The sequence below is a fragment of the Anoplopoma fimbria genome, chromosome 2 (assembly GCF_027596085.1).
Source record: "Anoplopoma fimbria isolate UVic2021 breed Golden Eagle Sablefish chromosome 2, Afim_UVic_2022, whole genome shotgun sequence".
Classification (NCBI taxonomy): domain Eukaryota; kingdom Metazoa; phylum Chordata; class Actinopteri; order Perciformes; family Anoplopomatidae; genus Anoplopoma; species Anoplopoma fimbria.
The window spans coordinates 25,046,106-25,070,416 of NC_072450.1; the positions used below are offsets into that span (position 1 = coordinate 25,046,106).

At 43.2% G+C, this 24,311-nt stretch overlaps 2 protein-coding genes and 1 non-coding gene across 3 annotated transcripts; all 3 read left to right on the plus strand.

Annotated features, from left to right (window-relative positions):
• Positions 1-545: 545 nt before the first annotated feature.
• On the plus strand, positions 546-11,049 carry dnaja2a (DnaJ heat shock protein family (Hsp40) member A2a). Its single transcript, XM_054611175.1, has 9 exons — positions 546-753; positions 2,060-2,119; positions 4,098-4,327; positions 4,484-4,564; positions 4,701-4,834; positions 4,939-5,135; positions 7,739-7,883; positions 8,673-8,800; positions 9,905-11,049. The coding sequence occupies exons 1-9, from the start codon at positions 676-678 to the stop codon at positions 10,091-10,093; spliced, it is 1,242 nt and encodes a 413-aa protein (XP_054467150.1). The 5' UTR covers positions 546-675; the 3' UTR covers positions 10,094-11,049.
• A 689-nt stretch (positions 11,050-11,738) lies between these two features.
• On the plus strand, positions 11,739-11,812 carry trnat-agu (transfer RNA threonine (anticodon AGU)). The gene has a single exon. It is a non-coding gene; the product is annotated as a tRNA-Thr (tRNA).
• A 1,958-nt stretch (positions 11,813-13,770) lies between these two features.
• On the plus strand, positions 13,771-21,568 carry lrp3 (low density lipoprotein receptor-related protein 3). Its single transcript, XM_054619484.1, has 7 exons — positions 13,771-13,924; positions 17,481-17,619; positions 17,700-17,905; positions 18,490-19,106; positions 19,355-19,827; positions 20,139-20,271; positions 20,690-21,568. Exons 1-7 carry the CDS (start codon positions 13,864-13,866, stop codon positions 21,566-21,568), a joined length of 2,508 nt encoding a protein of 835 aa, XP_054475459.1. The 5' UTR covers positions 13,771-13,863.
• The last annotated feature ends 2,743 nt before the right edge of the window (positions 21,569-24,311 follow it).

Here is a 24,311-nt window from a genome sequence, read left to right on the forward strand (position 1 = left end):
TGTACAGTGTTTAGTTGATGGGGTACATCAGTGTATGTGTGAGTGTACAGTGTTTAGTTGATGGGGTACATCAGTGTATGTATGAGTGTACAGTGTTTAGTTGATGGGGTACATCAGTGTATGTGTGAGTGTACAGTGTTTAGTTGATGGGGTACATCAGTGTATGTATGAGTGTACAGTGTTTAGTTGATGGGGTACATCACTGTATGTATGAGTGTACAGTGTTTAGTTGGTTGGGGTACATCAGTGTATGTATGAGTGTACAGTGTTTAGTTGATGGGGTACATCACTGTATGTGTGAGTGTACAGTGTTTAGTTGATGGGGTACATCACTGTATGTGTGAGTGTACAGTGTTTAGTTGATGGGGTACATCACTGTATGTATGAGTGTACAGTGTTTAGTTGATGGGGTACATCAGTGTATGTGTGAGTGTACAGTGTTTAGTTGATGGGGTACATCAGTGTATGTGTGAGTGTACAGTGTTTAGTTGATTGGTGTACATCAGTACATCAGCTGTCATGTGTCTCAGCAGCAGCCGGGAGGCAGCAGCGAACACTCGCGAGCGTCTAACATTCCGGAAACGGAGGCACGAGGCGAGGAACACATTCCCCCACCGGCTCCGTCTCTTTGTCCATCATCCACCTCCCCGCTGCAGCGACACACACAGCGACGCCATGGCGACTGTTGTAGACACCAAACTCTACGACATCCTCGGAGTGTCTCCGTCCGCCACCGAGAACGAGCTGAAGAAGGTAACCGCGCCCGTTCGGAGTTCCACGGAACGTTCGATTCGCTAACAGTCAGGAAATGCGTTGCTATGCGCAGCTAGCGGGGGTTAGCTCGGGCTAGCCTGCTAGCTAGCACGCTAACTGGCCTGGGATGCTCGTGTGGCGACGAGGCGTTAGGGTTTTTGTTTTTTTTAACCACTGAGGGTTCTGTGGACAACACGTGCTGTCTCACGGTGCTTCGTGACGTGGGTGATTAGTGTAAAACAACGTCGGCGGCGCCGTTAACGGGTGACCTCACGCTAGCGTTAGCTCAGGTGTTTCGGTGCTCTCCTCCGCTAGCCGGCGGTAAGCCTGCCGAACGTTCTAGAACGAGGTGACGTTGGTGTGTTAGGTGACCGACAAGGTGTGTCGGTGGTGTGTGTGGTGTGTGGTGCGCGCGACAGCATGGCTGTTGGATGACTTCAGAGAACGTTCGGGCGGCACGAGGAGGTTAACGGGCAGGAACGGGGCTGCTCACGCGGGACGGTTTGTCGTTCACGTGCCATGTTAACCATCTCCGTGTGAGCAAAACCGGTTATGAGTCTTTATTTAGTGCTCATCTTATTGGTCAATAAATATTGCAATTTATATATTGCAAATATTTTTTATATATATATATATATGGATGATTTATATATATTATTGCAAATATTGCAATTTATGTATTGCAAATATTATTTATTGCAAATATTGGTCAATAAATATTGCAATTTATATATTGCAAATATTTTTATATATATATATATATATATATATGGATGATGTATATATAATATTGTCAATAAAAAGTTTATATATTGCAAATATTATATATTGCAAATATTGGTCAATAAAAATTGCAATTTATATATTGCAAATATTATTTTATTATTTATATATGGATGATGCATATATATTTTTGCAAATATTGCAATTTATATATTGAAAATATTATATATTGAAAATTATTCTAATGTCAATAAAATATTGACATTAGAAGCACGATATGCTAATTGGCACATGCACGTTTACATTAACGTTAGTCAGACATTTTGATGTGCCATATTTTTGGACAAAATGGTAATACAATGTTGTTAACCGTAGTGAACTGACGCAGTATAAGGAAACTGATAACCAGTTACTCACTAAACCATTGGGCATAAAAACGTCAATTACATGTGATTGCATAAACACCAGAGACAGTTCCGTCATATGAGTTTGTGTCATATCAGTGTGTGATTCCAGTAAACTAGGCATGTCTACAATGATAATGGTATTAGCCAATAAGGCTCCCTCTTCTGTGTACTCCTAGGCATACCGGAAACTGGCGAAAGAATACCACCCTGACAAGAACCCAAATTCTGGTGACAAGGTAAGACACATGTGGCTTCCCCCTCCGACTGACGTTAGTCATCATAGGTGTGTTTTTCAGTGGATGTGAAACAAAATGGGGCAGCAGGCTAGAATATTTCATTCATCATATCATCTAGAATGCTATGTGTGATCGCTGTTGCCACAACAACAACGGTTTGAAGGAAGGGACCTTTTGGAGGTGGTGATTGTAACCAAAGCTTCGTCCTTCCCTAGTGCTTGTGCTTTTCTTTGAGCTATTTTTTATGTGTTTATAGAGGGTCAACAATGTCTAGTATAGGAACATACTAAATATCTGTTGGAGTGAGAGGTTTTGTATATTTTCTGTAGTCCTGATGGTGGCTTAAAAAGAGTTCTCCATTTTAGTTTTACCTTTCTTATCCAATTAGGTTAAAACATTGCTATTAAGTTCTGTCAATATTTCATTCGTTTTTCAACATGCAATTGCATTTCCTCAGCCCCCTACCATCACAGAGCTCCCACAGCTCTACATAATGTTGTCATTCATTTATAGTGTAGCATTTTGGATAATCGGTGGAAACATTAAGATTTAAGGGCCTAATCTCCATCATTCCCCATATGACAGAGTGCCATTTTCTCAGCAGGTTATCACATTGTTGGCAATAGGACATGTCGTCATCATCAGAGAACTGGCATGGAGGCATTATTTCTAATATGGAAAACACTATTATACAAATAAAGAGCTCATCCTCTCCAATATCAATGAGATGGCCACATATCTAGTGTTGTGTTAATGTCAGTCATTTCCATATTTAATAATGTAATGTAATTCTATCTTAACATGTCATGAACCATCATGACATGGCTGGTTCAAATTAGGTGGTGTTATATGTACAAATTGTGCTTGTGTTGATTATCGTTTAGTTTTTAAATTCTTAGTCATACCTGTACAGATTTACTTGTCTTATTGGTCTCTAACTCAGGACCTTTTTGAAGAGTTTATGGGATGTTGAGCGACATGGCATGTGATTGGTGTGGGATGACCCTTATGTAAGGATAATGCAACCTGATGCATGCTTTCCCTGGGAATGACGTCACTTTTGTTCCCACCAGGGACGAAATAAAAGCTGAACGGGTAATCTTTAGGCTGTTGGTTTGCTGTCAGAACGGCTCCACTGCTCTGATAGTAGGAAGGTTAATCATTTTAACAGATAATGATAATTTGACCAATTAATGCTGTCAGTTCAAAGAAAAATCTCTACATTTTCTTTCAAATCTGAGCAAAACGAAAGAGGAGGGGATTCTGCTAAATGACTGTAATGTAATGATTCTCACTTAAAGGAGAACAGCTGGTCAACCTTAAAGGTCAGCTCACCTTAACTAAGCCTGATCCATAGTTGCTGCGTGCCCCCTTAACTTTAGTCAGCAGGTACCACCAAGGAGTTGTAGCATTAATTCACCAACAAATAACCTGTAAACCTTCACACACTGCATAGAGGTTCACAGCTATAAGGTTACTGCTAACTTCATACTCATTGTCAAATATAAATTCTCTCTCTTGTTCAGAGACTAGCTAATGTTACGCTATGCTTTCCATATACTGGAGGAAACCTTGAGAGAGTACATGCAGAATCGGCTGACAATGTTGCAGCCAAACTAATAGATAGGAAGGAGACTTACTGGGAAAGTGGCTGCATGTGTCCACAACAATACACGCAACATCATGACTGCTAACTCTCCCAGACAGGGGGACTGGAGACTCAGTTGTCTGTTTTGCCCATCACGTCAGCTGCTGGTAAATGATGGATGTCACCTGTTTAGTGCATCGGTTATTGTTGCGGCTGGTTAGACACTTAATCAACAGCACCCCTGCATGCATGACACTAATCTGTCCGGTTAACAGTTAAGGATCGGCTACAGAGGGTCAACTATCGGTCAGGAATAAAATACATCTTACAGTTACAATTACAACTTGTTATATTAGTTTTTTTGTTGTCGTCTGTTCTCTCAAAACATAGTTCAAAGAAATCAGTTTTGCCTATGAGGTGCTGACCAACCCTGAAAAGAAGGAGCTCTATGACCGCTATGGAGAACAAGGCTTGCGGGAAGGAGGTGGGGGTGGCCCGGGGATGGACGACATCTTCTCCCACATCTTTGGCGGTGGACTTTTTGGATTCATGGGTGGCCAGGGGAGTCGCTCAAGGAATGGAGGTCGGAGGAGAGGAGAGGACATGGTCCATCCACTCAAGTAAGACCAAGCTTGCCCACTCATGTATAGGCTGATTTAGTTATTTGTTCTTTAAGTGCAAAATGATTTTGTATTAGATTTAGTTTTTAAAAATCCTTGGTTTTCTGTCTTATATCACTTAACAGTATCTAAAATCACACTTTTTTTTCTCTACAGGGTGTCACTGGAGGATGTTTACAATGGGAAGACAACTAAACTTCAACTTAGCAAGAATGTACTGTGTAGCACTTGTAATGGGTAAGTTGCATAACCAACATGGTGCAATAGTTCCCTTTGATGTCTGCTTGATCATTAAATCTATTACAGTGTTTACGTGTTATGTTTCTTCTAACTCTGAATCCACCTCTCGGTGTGTGTGTGTGTGTGCGTGCAGGCAGGGAGGTAAGACGGGCGCCGTACAAAAATGTACAACATGTAGGGGGCGTGGCATGCGCATCATGATCAGACAGCTGGCCCCCGGAATGGTCCAACAGATGCAGTCTGTGTGCACCGATTGTAACGGAGAAGGTAAGGGGCGCAGTGATCTAAGGTGTGATCAAGCGTTTAGTCTGTGTATTATTGTGGCTTGGCCTTCACACATCCCTCACTTTGTCTCATTTAACCAACTCCAGGTGAAGTTATCAGCGAGAAAGACCGCTGTAAAAAATGTGAGGGCAAGAAAGTCGTGAAAGAGGTGAAGATTCTCGAGGTGCACGTGGACAAAGGCATGAAGCACGGCCAGAAAATTACCTTCGGAGGGGAGGCTGACCAGGCACCTGGCGTCGAGCCCGGGGATATAGTCCTTGTCCTGCAGGAAAAAGAGAATGAGGTAGGAGGGCCAGTCTCCAATACTGTAGCCACACTCCTCTTAACCTGCCCTCTATTTCCCATGTGCACTCTTTGTCAAAGTGGGATGTTTTTTTACGGACACTGTTTTGCTTATTTCATAGTGTTATTATAGAGACACTTATTATTTCCTGCCCACAAAAAGGTGACAACCTTGAACATCTGCTGTACCAGAAATGATTAAGAGTGGATATATATATATATATATATATATATTTTTTTTTAAACATTCAAATGTTTCTGTAGGATTGTATATTTGCCAAGTCAGTTTTGTGTAAAACCTTTTATTATAATCAGTGAAACAAAGTTAAACAGTTCTCAAAGCTGCTTCACAGAAAAAGCCAAACTCAAAGTTTCCTGAGATCACAAACATCCCACTTCCAGCATGCTTTCTGACAGCTGTCTTGTTCTTAAGCTTTGCTTTGTCCCTTTTGATGCATTGAGCTTGTTCTTTGTGGGTTTTTTTTATTGTTTTATCCCTCATTCTTGCATAAGCAGTTTAGGAAACGCGAGCCTTACCTGCCTAAGATTAAGAGGGGCAAGAAAAACCTGAATCGGCACATTCTTCTGCCTTAGCATAAAGACTTGAGTGCAATGCAGCTGTTTTGGAAGTATTAGGCATTTTGTGTGATAGACAGCAAAAAAAAAGACTGCAAAAAGGGTTGTCTTTTGATGAAATTAAACATGTTACAGATTAGGGATGGTAGGTTTGTCCTGGAAAGTAATATATGGTTTGAGGAGAACCTTCAGGAGAGTTTTCACAGCTCGTATCATACATACATTTTTCTGCCTTCCTAGTTTCTGTATATGCAGTGTTTAAGGGAATTCTAATGTAGTGTATTTTTAGTTAAACCTGTCTTTTAAAAGTCAGCGTAGCTGTGCTTTGAGTCAGAAAAGTCCCACATGTTCTTACATGTGTTGAATCACCCAAATGCATACTGGGTTTTCACTTGGTGGGGAGTGTGCCTAACCAGTTATAATATGAATCAGATTTTTCCTCATGCAGGTCAGGAAATAATGAGTGATGTAGTGTTTCTGTGACAGTTTTACAGTCAAATGAGCAGTTTGTCAGTGCAGTCGGGTCCAGCTGGTGGTGCTTCATACCCCTCCACTGTCTTGAGTACTAAGAACCAGGTTTTCTCGTCAGTGGCGAGCTGTCAGAGCTGTACATCGTACAAACTTAGGACATGGAATTACTGAAGTGGATACTTAAGTAATGGTGTGGCTTTTGTCTGGAGCTTCCTTACTCCACCCGGCATACTTCAGAGGCATGCCATTCATGAGTGGCTGGGCTGTCCTTGATGATGGTGTAAGATAAGAGCCTGAGACACTCCTCTTTGTTAGCAGGAATTGAAGAAAGTGCAACATTAATACCAGGGCTGTAACTTTACTCTTTTGACCATCTTCCAAAACTGTCAGGAAATACAATTTAAACTGTACAGTAGTAAAAGCTAGCTGGCCAAATTATGATATGACTTTTTCTATTATACAATTATTTCCATAATTAAAAGTGATGTGTTGCATAAATGACAAAAATCAAGTTATAAATTTGCTCACATTTAAAAAAAACAACAAAAAAAACATTTGCATATTAATTTATTTCGCATGCATTAAATTCATCAGACATTTATTATGTCTGGGAATTTATGTAACACCTTTTTATTATATTTGTTAACACAAGGGGCTTGCTGGTGTGTCTGTGAGCATGTGAGTGGCTGCTTCAAAGGGAGAAAGAGACAAACGGAGAAAGAAGCAATTTTCACAACTCTTCTTCAAGGCCGGACTGCTTTTCATTCGCCTCGCTGTTCTGTGTGAAGGTTGAAAGATTTGTTCCGCCACTGATCCGGCAGCTGAGGTAATGACAGAGCTGACTTGTGTCTAGGTGTAGGGGTACGGCCGGCACGGCATGTACCGACGCTGTTGTTAATTATGGAGCGGATTACTCAGCTGTTGTTTGGTTCCGTGTAAAAACTAAAGCTGGCCTATTGACGGATCGTCTTTACAACTGTATTGTGGAATCTCCGTTTGAAAGGGCACAGGGAGACAGAAGGCTTGGTTAGTTTGTCCTCGTCTTGGTTTCTTCCTCGGTATGATTTGCCGGTGGGGGGGGATTCGGCTTAACTGGAACAGCAGGGTGAGCTGTAGCAAAGCCCCTGAATCTTGCTCCTAGGAGGTATCCATCATCGATGTCAGAATGTGTTTGTGGTAGTGGAAGCAAAATGGGTTATCACAGCAACACAGATAACATAAAGTACTGTGGGTGTTACAGACATGCCACTCCTTTTGATTAATACATATAAATAAGGAAGATCCACGATGAGTTAAACAAATGTTTTATGGTCCTGCTTAATTCTGTAGCTTATTTCACTCACTGTTGTTTTGCTTGCAATATTGCTTTTCACCAGCAGATGCTGTCGGATTGAGAGTAAATTGTGAGAACACTGTGGTCACAGTTATTCAATTCCTTTGTCCTAGAAGCAATGACGAAATGGATATTTTTTTAGGCATTGACAAATGATGCATAACGTTGGTATGAAAAAGTTCATCAGCCTATATTTGTAACATTCTCTACCTCTCTATTTTCAGACATTCAGGCGAGAGGGCAACGACCTGTTCATGAACCACAAGCTCGGCCTGGTGGAGGCGCTGTGCGGCTTCCAGTTTATGCTGAAACACTTGGACGACAGGCAGATTGTTGTGAAGTACCCTGCTGGCAAAGTCATTGAACCAGGTTAACACTCTTCATACTTCATCTGTTGCTCTTCCATTTTACATCCATTCCACGTTTATTCATCAATCGAATGACGAATTATTAAGGTAAAAGCTCTGATGACCTGGTTGCAGGACAAACCAATGTGTTACACTAACATGCCCTTACACCAAAGCACACTCCAGAATAATTTTAGTGCCGTATTGCCTAAAAGTTTGTGCGGATAATTTCGTCTCCATGCATCACTACAACAAAGTCCTGGGTGGCTAGATTCTCCTTGCACCGGGCTCATGTTAGAATAGAAATGATGACACCCTGGGTTCCCGCTGAGAGCTGAGTCGAACAAGGAGACACGTTTTCGAAGTCACTAAGCAGCTCCAGTGATGTTGGACTCAGGGTGCCTTTAGGCAGGGACACGTCAACGGCACCTGATAAATGAGGGGAGAGTGAGGTCAACATTCTCTGTGCACATTCTGGAAAGACTGTCAAAAGTTCCCAGTCGAACACATTGTTCTTCCCTCTTCTCCTCTGAAGATATAGAGGGTGTCAAATGCTGTACAAATTGTAAAGCAGCTTGAGAGAAATTTTGATTTGGGATATTGGGCTACATGAATAAATTTGACTTGAGTTCTGACAGCCATAAGCTTTTGTTGTCCATTTCCATGCCTGTACAATTAGGGGCTACACGTTGTGGGATCAGCTGTTGTGTAGTTTGCTGCATGACTATGTTGGGATCTGTAGAATCTCTAACATTTTATAGAAGCCACTTGTGAATAAACCTTAGTTTTTAACATGCTGCATCTTTTCCAGGCTCGGTCAGGATGGTGCGAGGAGAGGGCATGCCACAGTACCGAAACCCCTTTGAGAAGGGAGATCTGTACATCAAGTTCGATGTCCAGTTCCCAGACAACAACTGGATCAGCCCTGAAAAACTTGTGGTAAGACATGTTACTCATTTTACTTAAATGTCTGTCATCATCCTCTTCATTCTTTGGTTCATTGCAGTGAATAGATAAACATTCAGAACGGCTCCAACTAATGCTTCATGCTCGTACTGTTGGTTATCACATGTGTATTTGTCATAAACTATGGAGTCAGATTAGGAATTTAGAAAATATCAATTCCAGTGATATAGCAACCTCATAAAAATCATAAATACAAATTCATGTTCACTGTTGGGTTTCTTTGCAGCCTGGTATAATAAAGAGTGTACAATGAGTTTTTAGAGATATTTTTTACTATCTACCTACTGATAAATGGACAGAAATGATGCGCCTTCATGGGTCCAATAGGTATCAAACGTGATTTAGAGCTTAATCGATTATCCTCGTCGACAGATAGGCGGCTATGTTAGAATCATTTAAGATTTTAAGCTAAATATTCGAGTGGTTTCAGCTTCTAAATGAGAGTATTTTCTTGTTCTTAGTCACCTGCGATAGTGAACAGAGCATAGTTGGGTTTGGACTGTTGCTATGGAACAAACGAGACTTCACTATGCACTCCGAGAACCTGTGATGGGCTTTTTGCTGAAATTCTTCAGACCGGGCGTTTAATCAAGAAATTGGTCTGTGGATTTAAGCTTTAGGAAAATATAATTTAAAATAAATACAATTTGTATGTACTAGTAACATGTCTTTTCCAAAGACGTTCTACGCAATGTTGTGGAATTAACAAGGCAAATAACAATAATTTGTTGTTGTTACAATGTAGATCAACTGAAGTGAGTAAGCGTTCATGTTTTCAATGAGAAGGCTTCGGCCCTTAATAAGTAAGAATTTGCAGCTAAATTTATACCATTATCGTTAATCTGGTCATACATATGTTTCTTATTGAGTACTTGCAATCACACGGTAAAACTTCTTATTCTCCCTGAAGATGTTTCACTCTGAATAGAGCTGTATTTCGTTCCTCGGTAAAATTCCTTTGGTATCACTGCACTCTTTGCCCGACAACAGTTCACCACTGCAGAGAGGTTAGCAAGCATAAATAACGGACTAACTGCTCGTTCCAGCTGCATCACGCTGAGTGTTTTCCATTTGCAGGAGCTGGAGGACATGCTGCCCTCTCGGTCGGAGCCACCCATCATCACTGCGGACACGGAGGAGGTCGACCTGCAGGATTACGACGTGAGCCAGAGCTCGACATCTGGGAGCCGCAGAGAGGCCTACAACGACAGCTCCGACGAAGAGGGCGGCCACCAAGGGCCGGGGGTCCAGTGTGCCCACCAGTAGTCTCTCACCTAAACACACATGTGACCCACGTTCTACTTGGCTGAGAAAATGTATGAGTTGCAGAGTAAACAAGGAGGTAGGTCAGACTGAAAAGGCTCTGCGGTTCCTCGGACACAGATCAAAATATACATGTTGAATCATGGCACCTGGAGTTATTGATTAATGTTATTGTGTGCCGGGATTATTTTGATCTTTGTCCGAAGAACTCGCACTGGGGCAGCCAAAGAATTATTACACTGCACCTGAAACCGATTTAGACACTTTAAACTGCAGCTTCAGGTAGAAGTCATATAATGTATTTAAGATGTATCAAAAACAAATGGTTGCCCCTGTGAATGCCACTTAGGACTGTGATCTGGTGTTCAAGGTGAACCCCTCGCCCCTCTACTCCTCCGTCTCCCCAATCTAAAGTCCGTTCCCCTCCGCGAGTGGGAACTCCAGATCAGTCGAAGATAGGAATGTTTCTTGTTTGCTGAGTGTGTGACTTGCATTTTGTTTTCATAGTATTTACAATAATTAATTTAAGAACTAACCAATGTGCATACACAGACAAAGCAGCTGGGCAATGTGACGTGCGGATCCTCGGACTCATGCATTCGTGGGTTTCTATCCACTCAGCGCCATTTGTAGGATTTGTTTCTGATTTTTACAGCTTTATTTTCTTTGTAGGTTTTTACTTGTTTCCCCCCTCCCCCTTCTCTTTATATTTTAATTACAACAGAACATTGGTTATTGTGTATATCATTGAACTGGTTGTTGGTAAGCTTCATCAGCTGCTGTATTCAAAGCTGTGTGATTTTTAAAAAATGACAAGTGAAAAACGTGGAGCCTGTATCTGTGCTGAGACCATGTGCATGTAAAAAGCTTTGGTTCCTGCACTTCTGAAACATCAAATAAAGCAGCACACTTCTTAAGAAAATGTCTATGAAGTTGTTGAATAAATTGTTGAAATATCATGTGTTGTGTCACGTGCTTTGTTGTTGTTTTTTCTTCATTCTCCTTAACGATCACAAACCTTGCCAAGCAGATTGGCTCTGATGTCTTGAGATGTTTGCTGGAGGCTTTGGCCCTCACCAATGCACCATAGAATGGAGCTTCAAAGCATTACACTGGAAACTAACCAACTGTTCCTTTCCAAAAACAATGCGTCAGTGATGAGCTAATCCTCAGATACTGTCATGTTGATCACCAACTGTTCTCCAAAATAGCTGTTGACGGCAAACACCACCTGACCCAAATGCCTGGACGCTCATTTTATAATAATCCATCCGAGGTTTCCATCATCAGTCAGTCACCCAAAAAAAGAGTGAATGAGATCACACTGCACCCTCAATGCAACCTGAGTAAATGGAAAGACTAGTAGACAAACAATGCACTGTAATTGCACCATACACCATATAATACAAAACACTAAACATGTCACTAATCACTGATACTTGTGTGATTAAGAAGTCTGCTGTAGCTGGATGCTAACAAGCAGGGGGAATTAGATAGGATAGTTAGCCTTGCATCTCTACGCTACCATTATCCGTATGAATATATATATATATTTCCCATATTTTGTATGTCAAATATGAATCCCCAGCATAAAGCATACCGGTGCGGTCGCACATTCAAAAAGGCCTTTTTTGTCGGATGGAGTACCGGCGCCGTGGCTTAGATGGTTAAAGCGCCTGTCTAGTAAACAGGAGATCCTGGGTTCGAATCCCAGCGGTGCCTTTTGGTCCATTTCATCTTGTGCTGTATTTACTGTCATTCATTGAAGGACATTTATTATATACATCAATATTATATTTGCAATTGTCTTTTTTCAAGACACAAGCTCCGCGGATTGTGTGAAAATGTCTAAATTGAATGTAGTGTGTTTGTACTTTGCCATAGGGTGTTGTAGTGAACCCATCTGACCACGTGGGGGTGGCAGTGGGACCTCCGACTGAACCCTTCAGACTACAATGGAGGGATTGGGTGAAGAAAACCATGAAGCCACCATCTCTTTAGATGTACTCTTCATTTCCACAAGCAAACGCCGTTCATGACGTTATCGATACGTCAGGACCAGATCTGCAGTTTCTATCCAACTGTGTGTTACATTCAACCCGGGAGTGAGGAGGGAAGAAAACATATAAACAAAGAATAATGAGGACCACTTTGTCCTGTTGGATGCGGAAAGCTGAACACAGAGGGGACCACCATTAGAGCGGAAGTTAGATTATGTCTTCAAAATAAGACCTGCATAACCCGATGTCTTGATTGTCTTTGTTTTTTACACCATGCACAATCCTTCATCACTGATATCAGCCAGCCGGTTCAGTGTTAGACCTTTTGTCGTTGGTAACAAACATTAATACTTTCCTCTATTACGTTTTCACCTTTGAATTGTATACACTTATGCATATTTTTATACACTCATTTTTGTATTTTTTTTTATTAATGCTACTGATTTACAGATGATTGGCATGCAGATGTGCAAAGTGGGTCCTGGCCCCTCAGTGGTGGAATGAACTCCCCACTGACGTCAGGACAGCAGAGTCGCTGCCCATCTTTCGGCGCAGGCTGAAAACTCACCTCTTCAAGAAGTACTACCCTGAGCCTTCCTCGTAGCACTTATTGTGTTCGTATTAGTTTGTTGCACTTATTGTATTCGTATTAGTTTGTTGCACTTATTGTATTTGTATTAGTTTGTTTCTGCACTTATTGTATTCGTATTAGTTTGTTTCTATACTTTTGCTCTGGTTTCTGCTCTTAGATGCTTGTATAAGAAAGGAGATGCACTTATGACTTCTGGTGACTAGTAGTTCTCTTGAATACCTATGTTGAATACACTTATTGTAAGTCGCTTTGGATAAAAGCGTCTGCTAAATGACTGTAATGTAATGTAATGTAATGTAATGGGTCAGTACTGTCCACATAGACCGATGGCTGTACGTCTGAACACATCTGCTGTAGATTAATTAACAATTTTCTGAGAAACGTGAGCTTGATGTGAATTAGTCAGCCAGTTGAAGAATGTTTTGCCCTCATAAACTACACAGATAATTACAACAACGTGTGAGGAGGTTCAGTTTATGAGACATTACCTGGATATACAGTACCAGTCAAAAGTTTGGACACACCTTCTCATTCAACTACTTTGAAGAATCTAAAATATAAAACATATTCTGGTTTTAATTCCATATGTGTTTGCACTGCCAAAAGAAATGATTACACTGCACTGTTTGTACAAATTAGTAAAGTTTTCATTCCTTTTGTGTATTTTTGTCTGTATATTGTTGTTATTGTGTTTGTTGTTCGCTGCTGCTGGCTGGCTGAGGGCTACCAAACGGAATTTCGTTGTATCACTACAATGACAATAAAAACCTCTTTATCTTTATCATCATAGTTTGGATGTATTCAATATTAATCTACAATGTAGAAAAAAATAAAATAAATAAAAAAACCATTGAATGAGAAGATGTGTCCAAACCTTTGACTGGTACTGTACATTTCCAGAATTATATTTGTATTATAAATGTAAATGATGTTTTATAAAAAAAATGCTACCTTGATGATTAAATGTGGCTTTTATCTTGAAGAGGTTGACCGGAAACCGTGCGGTCCACCTCGGCTCTTGACCCTGGAGTCTCAGCCACCGCTGCAAAGGACACAATGCTTTCATCCGCTCACAGTGCGGAGCGGCTCTCGGTGAGTCTGAGCTGAACACAGAGAGCCTCGCTGGGAGACAAAGATGTCGAGCAGACCTCGGAGAGTGTGTCCGACCTGAGAGCAGGACCATGGGACTGACGGAGGGGCTGCTCGGGCTGCTGTGGCTCCGCTCTGCTCTGCTCTGTGCAGGTGAGGGACAACAATGTATCCACACTGCAACAATGCATCCACACTGATGCAATGTTTAAATGCACGTTTTATTTACCACTGCTGTTAAACGCACTGGAAAGACTATGGCTATATGCATGCTCTTCACATTACCATGGTAAGTCAGTGGATAGATGTAGTGTTGGTTGGTGGTCCTGAGCCTGTTTATCACCATTGGAGGTCTTGTAGTTTATAAAGCCTCTAACATCACTAACATTGTGTCACAGACTATCATAACACTCTCACACAGCTGATGTCCACACCCGCACAGGAGTGGATGCTGCTGCTGCTGCTGCTGCTCTCTCCTCTTGCTAAAGTGATGTGATGAATGAGGACAACATCAGTGTTTTCATTGTTGTGATCGGATGGAGGGAGGAGGAGGATGAGGATGAGGATGAGGATGTATCGATGTCTGCAGAGATCCCCCCCCGTGGGTATTGATCTGCGGTGGGTAGATGATCAGGGTTAGTGTGGAAACATGGATGCTCTTTCACAAATGTGATGCTGCTATCAGCATTACATCACTGCTTCTCTGCAGACTACCCCCCCCCCCCCTCCCTCCTCCTCCTCCTCATCCTCCTCCTCCTCCTCTCCCTCCCTGTTATCATATCCTGTACTTTATTTGACGTGAAAATAAAGGAGAAGGCTAGGAAAGGACCGACAAACGTGGGGTAAAGTGTTTCACATGTTAGAGTGTGTGTGTGTGTGTGTGTGTGTGTGTGTGTGTGTGTGTGTGTGTGTGTGTGTGTGCCTTGAGAAAACATAGTCAAACACACACCATCCCAACGTGTTTGGACTTGTTTTATCCCCTTTTCACACAGAGAACTGTAATTTTCTCTCTCTCTCTCTCTCTCTCTCTCTCTCAGACACTCAGTTTTCTAACCAGTTGTTAAGCTTTATATATAAGCAGAAAGCTTAATGTTTTTGCAAACAACACGGCCGAAAAAGGGATTAATGGTGCAACGCAGCAACATGAAATCTAAATGAAAAACTTAATCCAGCTGTTGGTGTCTCAGGTGCTCAGTGGTGAAACGTATCTCGGTACAGTCACTCAGAATGTACACCACTAAAGTTTTTTTTTTTCTTGTACATTACTTTTCCTGGTTTATGTTATTTTGTATTTCTACTCAATTTTAATCCTCTACATTTATTTGCAACAGCTATATTTAAAATGTGTTACACATCTAATAGTTATAATAAATCACTCACATTTTCTGCATAATTAGTGCTTTTACTTTTGATGTTTTAGGTACATTTTGCTGATATTACTTCTGAACTGTTACTTGAGTCAAGTATCGCATGCATGCCTTTACTTGTAATAGATTTTGCTGGTGTTGTATTAGTATTTTTACTTTAGTGAAAGTTGAATACTTCCACCGCTGACTGATAAAATATATACAATACACATGAGTATCATTAGTCAGTTGTTGTTGTAATGATTTACCTTAATTTCATGTATTTTTACTATTGAGATAAACTTGTTGACAGCTGAGTTTATTGCATTAGGTTTCAGGTGGAACGTACCAGAAAAATAAACTGCACACCATAAACGCAACAAACGGAGGCTTCAGTTAAGAGAAACGCTAGAGTCGCACACCGTATTCAAAGCTCAGCTACTGCTGTCTCGTAGCTGCAGAGCATGCTGGTCCTTTGATGCTGCTTTGAGTAGAGAAACAGTCCCCCCCGTACAGTAACTGTTGCTTTGATCTTATATTTGAAACCGTTGACAGACCGCCAGCTAAGAAGGGAAAAGTGAAAATGATTTGGATTTATGCAAAATACAGCAGCCCGACCTACTCAAATCCGGTTTTGTCTCTGATACTACAGATAATCATGAAGATTTTTTTTGGCAACCTTTGAATTTGAAAGCAGAGGGAAACTGCAGTAGCACTTAAACAGAATGGTCATTACATTTATTGTTGCTCATAGAAAATGAAATGTAGAACATCTGCTGTGATACAATAAACCTCCTCAGACAGCACCACTGTGCAACACTCCAGTCCAGTTTCATGTGTGTTTGTGCTTCAGTAGCCGTGTCTGGATATCCATCACTGAGCTCTAAATGCCCCCCCGCCCCCCCCCCCCCCCCAATCCCACCCACCACCACCCCCTCTCCCTCTCCTGGCTTAACTGATTCATCAAGAAAGCCGGAAACAAACAGACACACTCAGCAGAGATCGGGCATACTCTTTGCTCGGTGTCCGTGTTGAATAATCATCGTTGAAGCTAATGTTCTGTCTCTGTGGTTCTGCTTAATTAATAGGCTCGTTAGACAGCATCCTCCTGCACGCGTGTCATTCCTGCGGTGGCATTAAGCAGTAATGAGATGATTCAAACAGATTTAAATCCTTCCCCTTGATTTTATACAGTTACGTCACAATTTACCTAATGAATGCATAACTCTCCTCTGACATCAAGACGTCCTGTTTTAAAACCACTTAGAGACAAACCTTACGCCTTATTACAGAACAAAGAGGACACCCTGCCTCCACTCCAAAGAGGTCTGAGTGTTATTCCCAGTGCTCCCCTTGGCCAACCTCACATCGCGTGTCGTTCCCCGGAGCGATGGTGCCATGGCAGCGGGCGATGCTGTCGCCTTGGCTGCCGGTTTGACTGCTGCTGCTCCTGTTTTAGGCCCCATGTGATCAGCACAGAGCTCCCCACAGAGGCACTAAGGTCATTTGTCTTTTTGAGTTAATGGTTTAAGGGCTTTGATCCAACACAAAAGAGGAGAATCGAGAAAAAGAGTACGCATTTAGTGGAATGCAGCAGCAATGTGGTCAAAAACATTGCTGTTCCTGCTACTGGTATGCTAAGGCCATGAGTTTCAGTGAAGGATCTAATATATATGTGTGTGTGTGTGTGTGTGTTCATGCAGTAGCTGGATGGATCCTGCTGAGCGTGCAGAATCCTTACTTCATCATGAATAAAGGAATAGACCATATCTCTCTTGTGATAGGCTGTGTGGTTTCCCCTCTTAAGGATTTAAGATGATAAAGATGCCTCATGGTTAAGTAGAAGGCGCCGTAGGAGGAAGGTCACAGATTTACAGATACAATATGTATGCAAAGTCTGGTGATGTTATGTAGTCCTCTTGTTGTCAACAAACCCCTTTTAAAAGACCAAAACCTGTGTAGCCACAAAGCCTGATATATATCGTATATTAATCCGCAGCTGAAAATAGTCCCCACACAAACACACTATTTACTCTTGTTTGACTGACATTTGCCAAATCTACAGCGCCCATCGGAGTAGTAAATTATTTTGCCTTTTCAAATAATGAGAATATATATTTATGAGTAGTTTTTAATGATTCACAACTTCAGCTAGGAAAGTCAGAAAGTATTGAGAGATGGACTAACACGTCGTTAGTTTTGATCTTTTCATGGCATTATACTGTATTATTATATTTTTTTTATCATTCATAAAGACCTAGTGTAAAATAACAACACCTCTGTGAGGTCCGTGTTTTGCTGCTGACGTTGTGTGTGTGATGCTGATGTAGAACCCATCCTTTGTGTCTTTGCCCCCCCCCCAGCAGGCTGCAGTGAGCGAGTGGAGGTCCACACAGAGCGGAGGGGTGTGATCTACAGCCCCTCGTGGCCTTTAAACTACCCCCCTGGGGTCAACTGCAGCTGGCATATCCAGGGAGGTCAGGGAGAGGTCATCACCATCAGGTAGAGCCCCTCACACATACAGTATGCACGTGACATGTGTCTTTGAGTAAGCCACTGATATCATCCATCCTCTGCTGTAGTTTCCGTAACTTTGAAGTGGCGGAGTCGGGAAGTTGTTTGGGAGACTGGCTCCTACTGACACCCACGAGGAACGGGGAATCCAGGCTGTGTGGCTCCATGCTGCCTCCGCCCTTTATCTCCACCAGGGGGCGTGTTTGGCTCTTTTTCCACTCCCAGGCCAACAGCACCGGGCAGGCCCAGGGCTTTCGTCTCTCCTACATCAGAGGTGTGATCATCTGTGTCATTTGAGTGTGATTGCATGATAATTTATTATGCCATATTTTTATTTCTGCATGCAGTCATTTATTACACCAACTAAATTGCAATGCCCTCTCACTCCCTGTGTATCATCATAGCAGTCATTTTATTCCTGTTATGTAACATAGAAATATTGCTTTTCCCGCGTCCATGCTGTGGTCTTGGGCCAAAGCAATACTATAAGCCTATACAAATGTTACTCTAAAGAAAAAAAACTCTATTTGTATATACACATTGTTGTATTTTTAATTTCTTTCTGCTTTACAATTTCAAATTATGAAACATGTATGCTGTCACTGATCTGGGTGTTATTCAGGAATAATAGTGTCTTTCCGAGTGGCCCTGCAGATTACCACTGAGGCCTGATACCCTGGATCAGGATTATCATTTACTCAGACAGAGGGTATTAAAATGAACAAGAGGGGAGTAAACTAAACCCATTAGGTAGTGATAATGAAGTGCATTTCTTTATGCAAACTATGTGTATATATGGGAGGATCTGTAGAGGGTTAATAGCTGATGTTTCAATCTGTCAACGTTTTCTCGCTGCAGGTCATCTGGGTCAGAGCAGCTGTCAGTCGGATGAATTCCTGTGTGGGAACGGGAAGTGTCTTCCTCGCTCCTGGAAGTGCAACGGTCAGGATGAGTGTGGCGATGCCACGGACGAACGCAGCTGCTCCCCCCCTCCCACCGAGGCCCGTCCCGGCCTCTGCCCCCTCGGCTCCCCGGCGTGCATCGAGGCCCAGTCCACCCGCTGCCTGCCCGCGGCCCTGCGCTGCAACGGAGCCCGTGACTGTGCTGACGGCACGGACGAGCTGGGTTGCCCCGACACCACCTGCGGCAGACACCTGGGCAACTTCTACGGCTCCTTCGCCTCCCCAGATTTCTTCCGGGCCAACAGGAGTGCTGCGGCGGAGCTGAGGTGTTCGTGGTCGCTGGACACCCAGGACCCCAAGCCCATCGTGCTGCAGCTGGACCTGCAGCTGGGGCCCGGGGACTTGCTGCACGTCTACGATGGCCTGCTGCAGCGCGCAGAGCACCTCCTACAGGTGTTGTCATATCACAACAACAGGCGTCCGGCGCTGCTGGAGTCCAGTCGGGGACAGATGAGTGTTTTGTACATGGCCCAGCCTCACAGCCTGGGGCATGGCTTCAACGCCACATACCAGGTACTGCAAACTGAAACCAGAAAACATGTTCCACCCTCTCCAGTTTCAAACCATTAATTCATCCCCATCTGTCTCTCACAATATATAGCTTAAACCTCCTTCTTTAAGCCTTTTTTCATGTTTCAAATATCTTCTTTTGGGTTTCTTTCACGATTTCTCTCTAAAGTTGTGGCACAGAGACCACATTAAATCAAGCGTTTGTCTTCTCTGTGTCTAGACAGTGACACATTTCTCCTCCACCCTCCCAGGTCAAAGGTTACTGTTTTCCCGGCGAGCGTCCCTGTGGCAGCGATCAGGGCTGCTACTCTGAACGCCAGCGCTGCGACGGCTACTGGCACTGCCCATCGGGCCGCGACGAGGAGGCCTGCCCGACGTGCCCGGACGGGGAGTTCCCCTGCGAGGGTGGTGCCGGCGTGTGCTACCCGGCCTCTGAGCGCTGCAACAACCAGAAGAGGTGCCCGGACGGCTCGGACGAGAAGAACTGCTACGACTGCCAACCAGGAAACTTCCACTGCGGGACCAACCTGTGCATCTTTGAGACGTGGCGCTGTGACGGCCAGGAGGACTGCCTGGACGGGAGCGACGAGAGGGACTGCTTGGCAGCGGTGCCCAGGAAAGTGATCACGGCCGCCCTGATCGGCAGTCTGGTCTGCAGTCTGCTGCTGGTCATTGCCCTCGGGTGTGCCCTTAAACTCCACTCCCTCAGGAGCAGAGAGTACAGGTGGGGACACCTCAGTCTATTTCTATATGCAGCATTTATCACTAGTCCATCCTCCTGCATGTTATGCAATTGTTATTCATCCTCCCTTTGATTGGACTCCCCTAGCATATTGTCCCACAGCCTGTTACAGCATATTTTTGCGATTGATGGTGAAGATGCCACAAACTCTGCTGAGCATACTACTTTTTTAAGATTCCTAATCACCCTTACCACGTTCACTCTCTGCCTCCATCACTTTCAATTCTTTCTCTTTTCTTCTGTCCTGCTCTCTTCCTTCCTTCCTCCTCTTCCTCTCACTCTCTCCCTTGCAGAGCTTTTGAGACTCAGATGACTCGCATGGAGGCAGAGTTTGTCCAGAGGGAGGCCCCCCCTTCGTATGGTCAGTTAATCGCCCAGGGTCTCATCCCTCCGGTGGAGGATTTCCCAGTGTACAACCCCACTCAGGTAGCGCACTCACACACAGAAACGTTGAGCATACTGTTGTGATCAACTTATCCTTTTATCAATTTTGGCAACCAGCAGCCGTAATGTAATCCTGACACAGACAATAGCAGTCAATATCTTTCCAATTAAATTTTCTGTCCCAGCAATTTCTGAAATTTTAAACCTATTGTAAAATGTGTTTACGCTATTACTATCTCTTTACATTTTGGAAGATGAGCTTATTGTCTTTCTTGTTTGGAGTAAGTTGTCGATGCCATTCTTATGTCTTTATGGTAAATATGCAACCATTTAGCTTAGCATAAATACTGGATAATGAGGAAACTAGGTCAGCATACCAGCACATCTAAAGATGGTAATTCAACACATTATATCTTGTCAGAATTATAGTTTCTCTGTGTCTGCCCTTCTTCTCCTCCAGGCCTCCGTGTTACAGAACCTGCGTCTGGCGATGCGCAGGCAGATCAGACGTCACTCGTCACGGCGGTCCACCTCCTCCTCCTCTCGCCGACGCCTCGGGCATCTGTGGAGTCGCCTGTTCCACAGTGCTGGTCGGACCAGAGGCCACGCCCCCCTGCTCGACTCCCCCGGACCCGCGCAGATCTCACTGGGGCTCCACAGCTACCGAACTGTGGGTGTGCAGGGGCGCCTGACAAGGGCCAGGTCCGGAGCTGGGCTCGGGGATGAGGTTGATGTGGTGGGGATGCAGGGCTCCTGCTGCTCAGCCAATGTGGACCTGCAGTCCTTCACGCCAGAGAGCCCTGCATCACCGCTCTCCTTGCTGTCAGTGGACAGCCAAGAAGAGGAGGAACTGTGGCCTGTCAGCAGGGAACACATCAGGGTGACACAGTCTGAGCCCCCCACCCCTGTTCAGAGTGACTCTTCAGCTCATAGCGGACCCCCTCCCACTCACCAGGAAACCTCTGTACCCCCATGCCACACCAGGGCATCTAGGAAACTGGTCCTGGAGCTTGCAGTTAACCTAAATGGTGTTTCCTTGAGACGCTACACCCCCTTGGGGCCCTTGTCCCCTATCTCACCCGCTGTGTTTCCCAGCAACTCCCAGACACCCACAACCCATCCGCACTCCCAGGGGCTGGAGGTGACATCACCTTCTGAGCCCTCGTGTTCCTCTGCGAAAGCAAGGGACAGAAACAGCCACTTTACTGTGGAAGTTCCAAGCAGGGGAATAAGGAGCAGGGAAGGGAGGAGGAGTGAAGGCAAGAGGAGGCTCTCCAGGTTCAGCAGGACCCTCAGCGACGAGGGAGGAGGTTCAGGGAGGGAGACCACGCCATGCTGAAGAGTTTAACAGACACTCTGTTGAGAGCCAGCAATATTTGCTCTGCTAAAGTGTCCTTGAAATGTGTCCCCACCAGGTCCAGAGGTGAGACCCGTACTTAAGTCCAGCACGCGGAGGAGGTGCAGTAGAATATATAATTTGCTCATGTCCGTTTGAGTGCATAAAAATCTGCATATGCGGTGTTTTGCTAAGATGAATAAAACCAGCGTAGGTAGTGCTAATGGTTTGTGTTATACAGTAAATATCTTTGTCAAACAGGAGCCTAATGTTGACTCCCACGATTAAATGCAAACAGGCATGTTTGGACATAAACCTGTTATGAGCCTGTCCCAGAAAATCAAATTTAATTATGGCCACCAGTACCAATATAATATTGGCAACGTGTTCTTAAAACACCAAAGCAGCCTTTGTGTCGTTACTCAGAGCCATTATGCACCGCTATATACTGTGAACCATAAAAGCCTGCTAAGTGATCACATATGAATTTACCCAATTAATAATCCTCTAATCTGTTTTATTCCCACTTTATTGAATGAGGTGGTGTTATATTATTATTGTATGACATTTCTAGAAGGTCATGGTTGGATGTCGCTGTAAAGGATGAAGCCGGTGATATTATATAATTATTTTGTTGTCAACAAATCACTGTTAGGCCAAAACCATTATTGGTATGTCCAGCTCTCAATGCTTTCTGCCTTCAGCGGCCCGATTATATACTTTCATGTTTAAAAAGGCTAAATAATTTCCTAAAACATCAGGATACTAATGTTTTTTAAGAAACGTAACTCAAATATGACTTAATAGTTAATTTGTTGGAGACAGATTAATACACATTTGGTGCACTGGTGAGTATTTGCGGCATTGTGTGTGTGGGATTGAGTCAAAATAATCCACAGTGTGTGTGGTCACGGTAATGAGGTAACCTGTCACCCGGTGAAATGCTGTGGCTCATTGATGTTTTTTTATCAGTTTTGGGACAACAATGAAGCTCTATGACACAGAGGAAGAATACATATCAGACTACGATGAGACAATATTTAAGATTATTTTTGGGGGGCACTTTTGCCTTTGTTTGACAGAGGACAGTGTAGAACGGGGGAAAGAGAGAGAGGGTATGGCAATAAAGGCTGGAAACGAACAGGGACGTTGCGGTTGTGTGGCATACGCTGTAGCCATGCGGCTACCAAGCCGCTCCAGACACACTGTTAGTAGGGTCAATACGTTATTGGTTTTGGTCTTTTCATGGGACTTGTTGACAATAAGAAAAATATAAAACAACACCAGACCTACCCTTTAAACACAACTTTGAACCACAAAAGTTTGTCATTTTGGGAAATACACCTATTTGCTTTCTGGTGGATGAGAAGTTCATTACCACTCTCATATTTGTCCGTAAATCAAACTACAGCTAGCAACCGTTTAGCTTAGCCTAGCTTAGCACAAAGACTGGAAAAGGGAAAAACTGTTGCCTGGGTCTGTCTGAAGGCAGCGAATGAGCTTTAAAGAGCTAGGCTACCCGTTTTCCACCTGTTTCCAGTCTTTGTGCTAAATTAGGCTAACCGGCTGCTGGCTGTCGCCTAATTTTTAAGGATAGGGGAGAGTTGGATCTTATCTAACTTTTAGCCAAAGGCAAAAAAGGTACTCCCCAAGTATTTCAAACTATTCCTTTAACAGTGCATTGTCACTGAATAATTTAGCGGTTCATTCATGCCAAACCTTTGTCAGTATTTGTTAAACATATACTGTACGTGTCCAGCGCTATTTGAGTGATATTTTTTTTGAACCTTTTCATTATTTTTAAGAGACGTTGCATCAAATAGATTTTTCAATTAACTTAATATATCATCAGTTTTAAAAAACTTGGGTGGAAACAGAGGTATTGAGTCCAAGTATATTGCCTGTAACTCTGCTCGGCCCCTCGTCCTTTTCAAGTCAAACCCAAACTGTCCTCCCGAGGAAGCCTTACCTCACTTGAATGAACCTGACTGCGTCTGTGTCTGCTCTGAATTCCATTCAGTGCAAAGGGAAGATTTGATATGAATGTCTAGGAAGTGACGGTAAGAGAGGCTTCACTTTAGAATATTGATTGTTTGTCGAGTCCTCTTCATCCCAGCGGTACCTCTGCAGTCCTGCTGACTGGCTGCACACTGGTCACTGCAGACGCCCGACCACTGGTTTAATCCACTGGAAATTTATATCTACTCGGTGAGATTTTCCATGACAGGATGTTAAAACAAAACTCTATTTTTCAGTCTTCAGAGGAGACTACTGTACTATTCCTACTTTATATTTCTCTCTCTGCCTTGACAAACAGTGAACTTGATTGAACCTGATTGCCTGTGTCGCTGATGTTTTTTGCAAACGCATATCTCTCTGAGGTGGCCCTAGTAACCATTTACTAATTACCTCTAAAGAATGTATCACTTACATTTTTCTTGAAGAAACGAGAGTGTTGCATTTATTTCACAAGTTAATTTTTTATTATCTCACGGTAACAAAGCTAGTGTTCTCATGATAATGGGTTAATTTTTCAGATTTTCTGGAAATAAAAGAGGGATTTCATCGTAGTTGGATATGGAGAGAAAGGAAAACAAGCTGCTGCATGTGAACAGTAGCCTAATCGGCATCACAGAGGCCTGCCCGAGGCTAGCCAGGGTTAAATCATATCTGTGGGTTAAAAACTGCAAGCTTTATACAGTGTCAAAGGATAACCCATGCATGTTGACCCATAATAATGTAACCC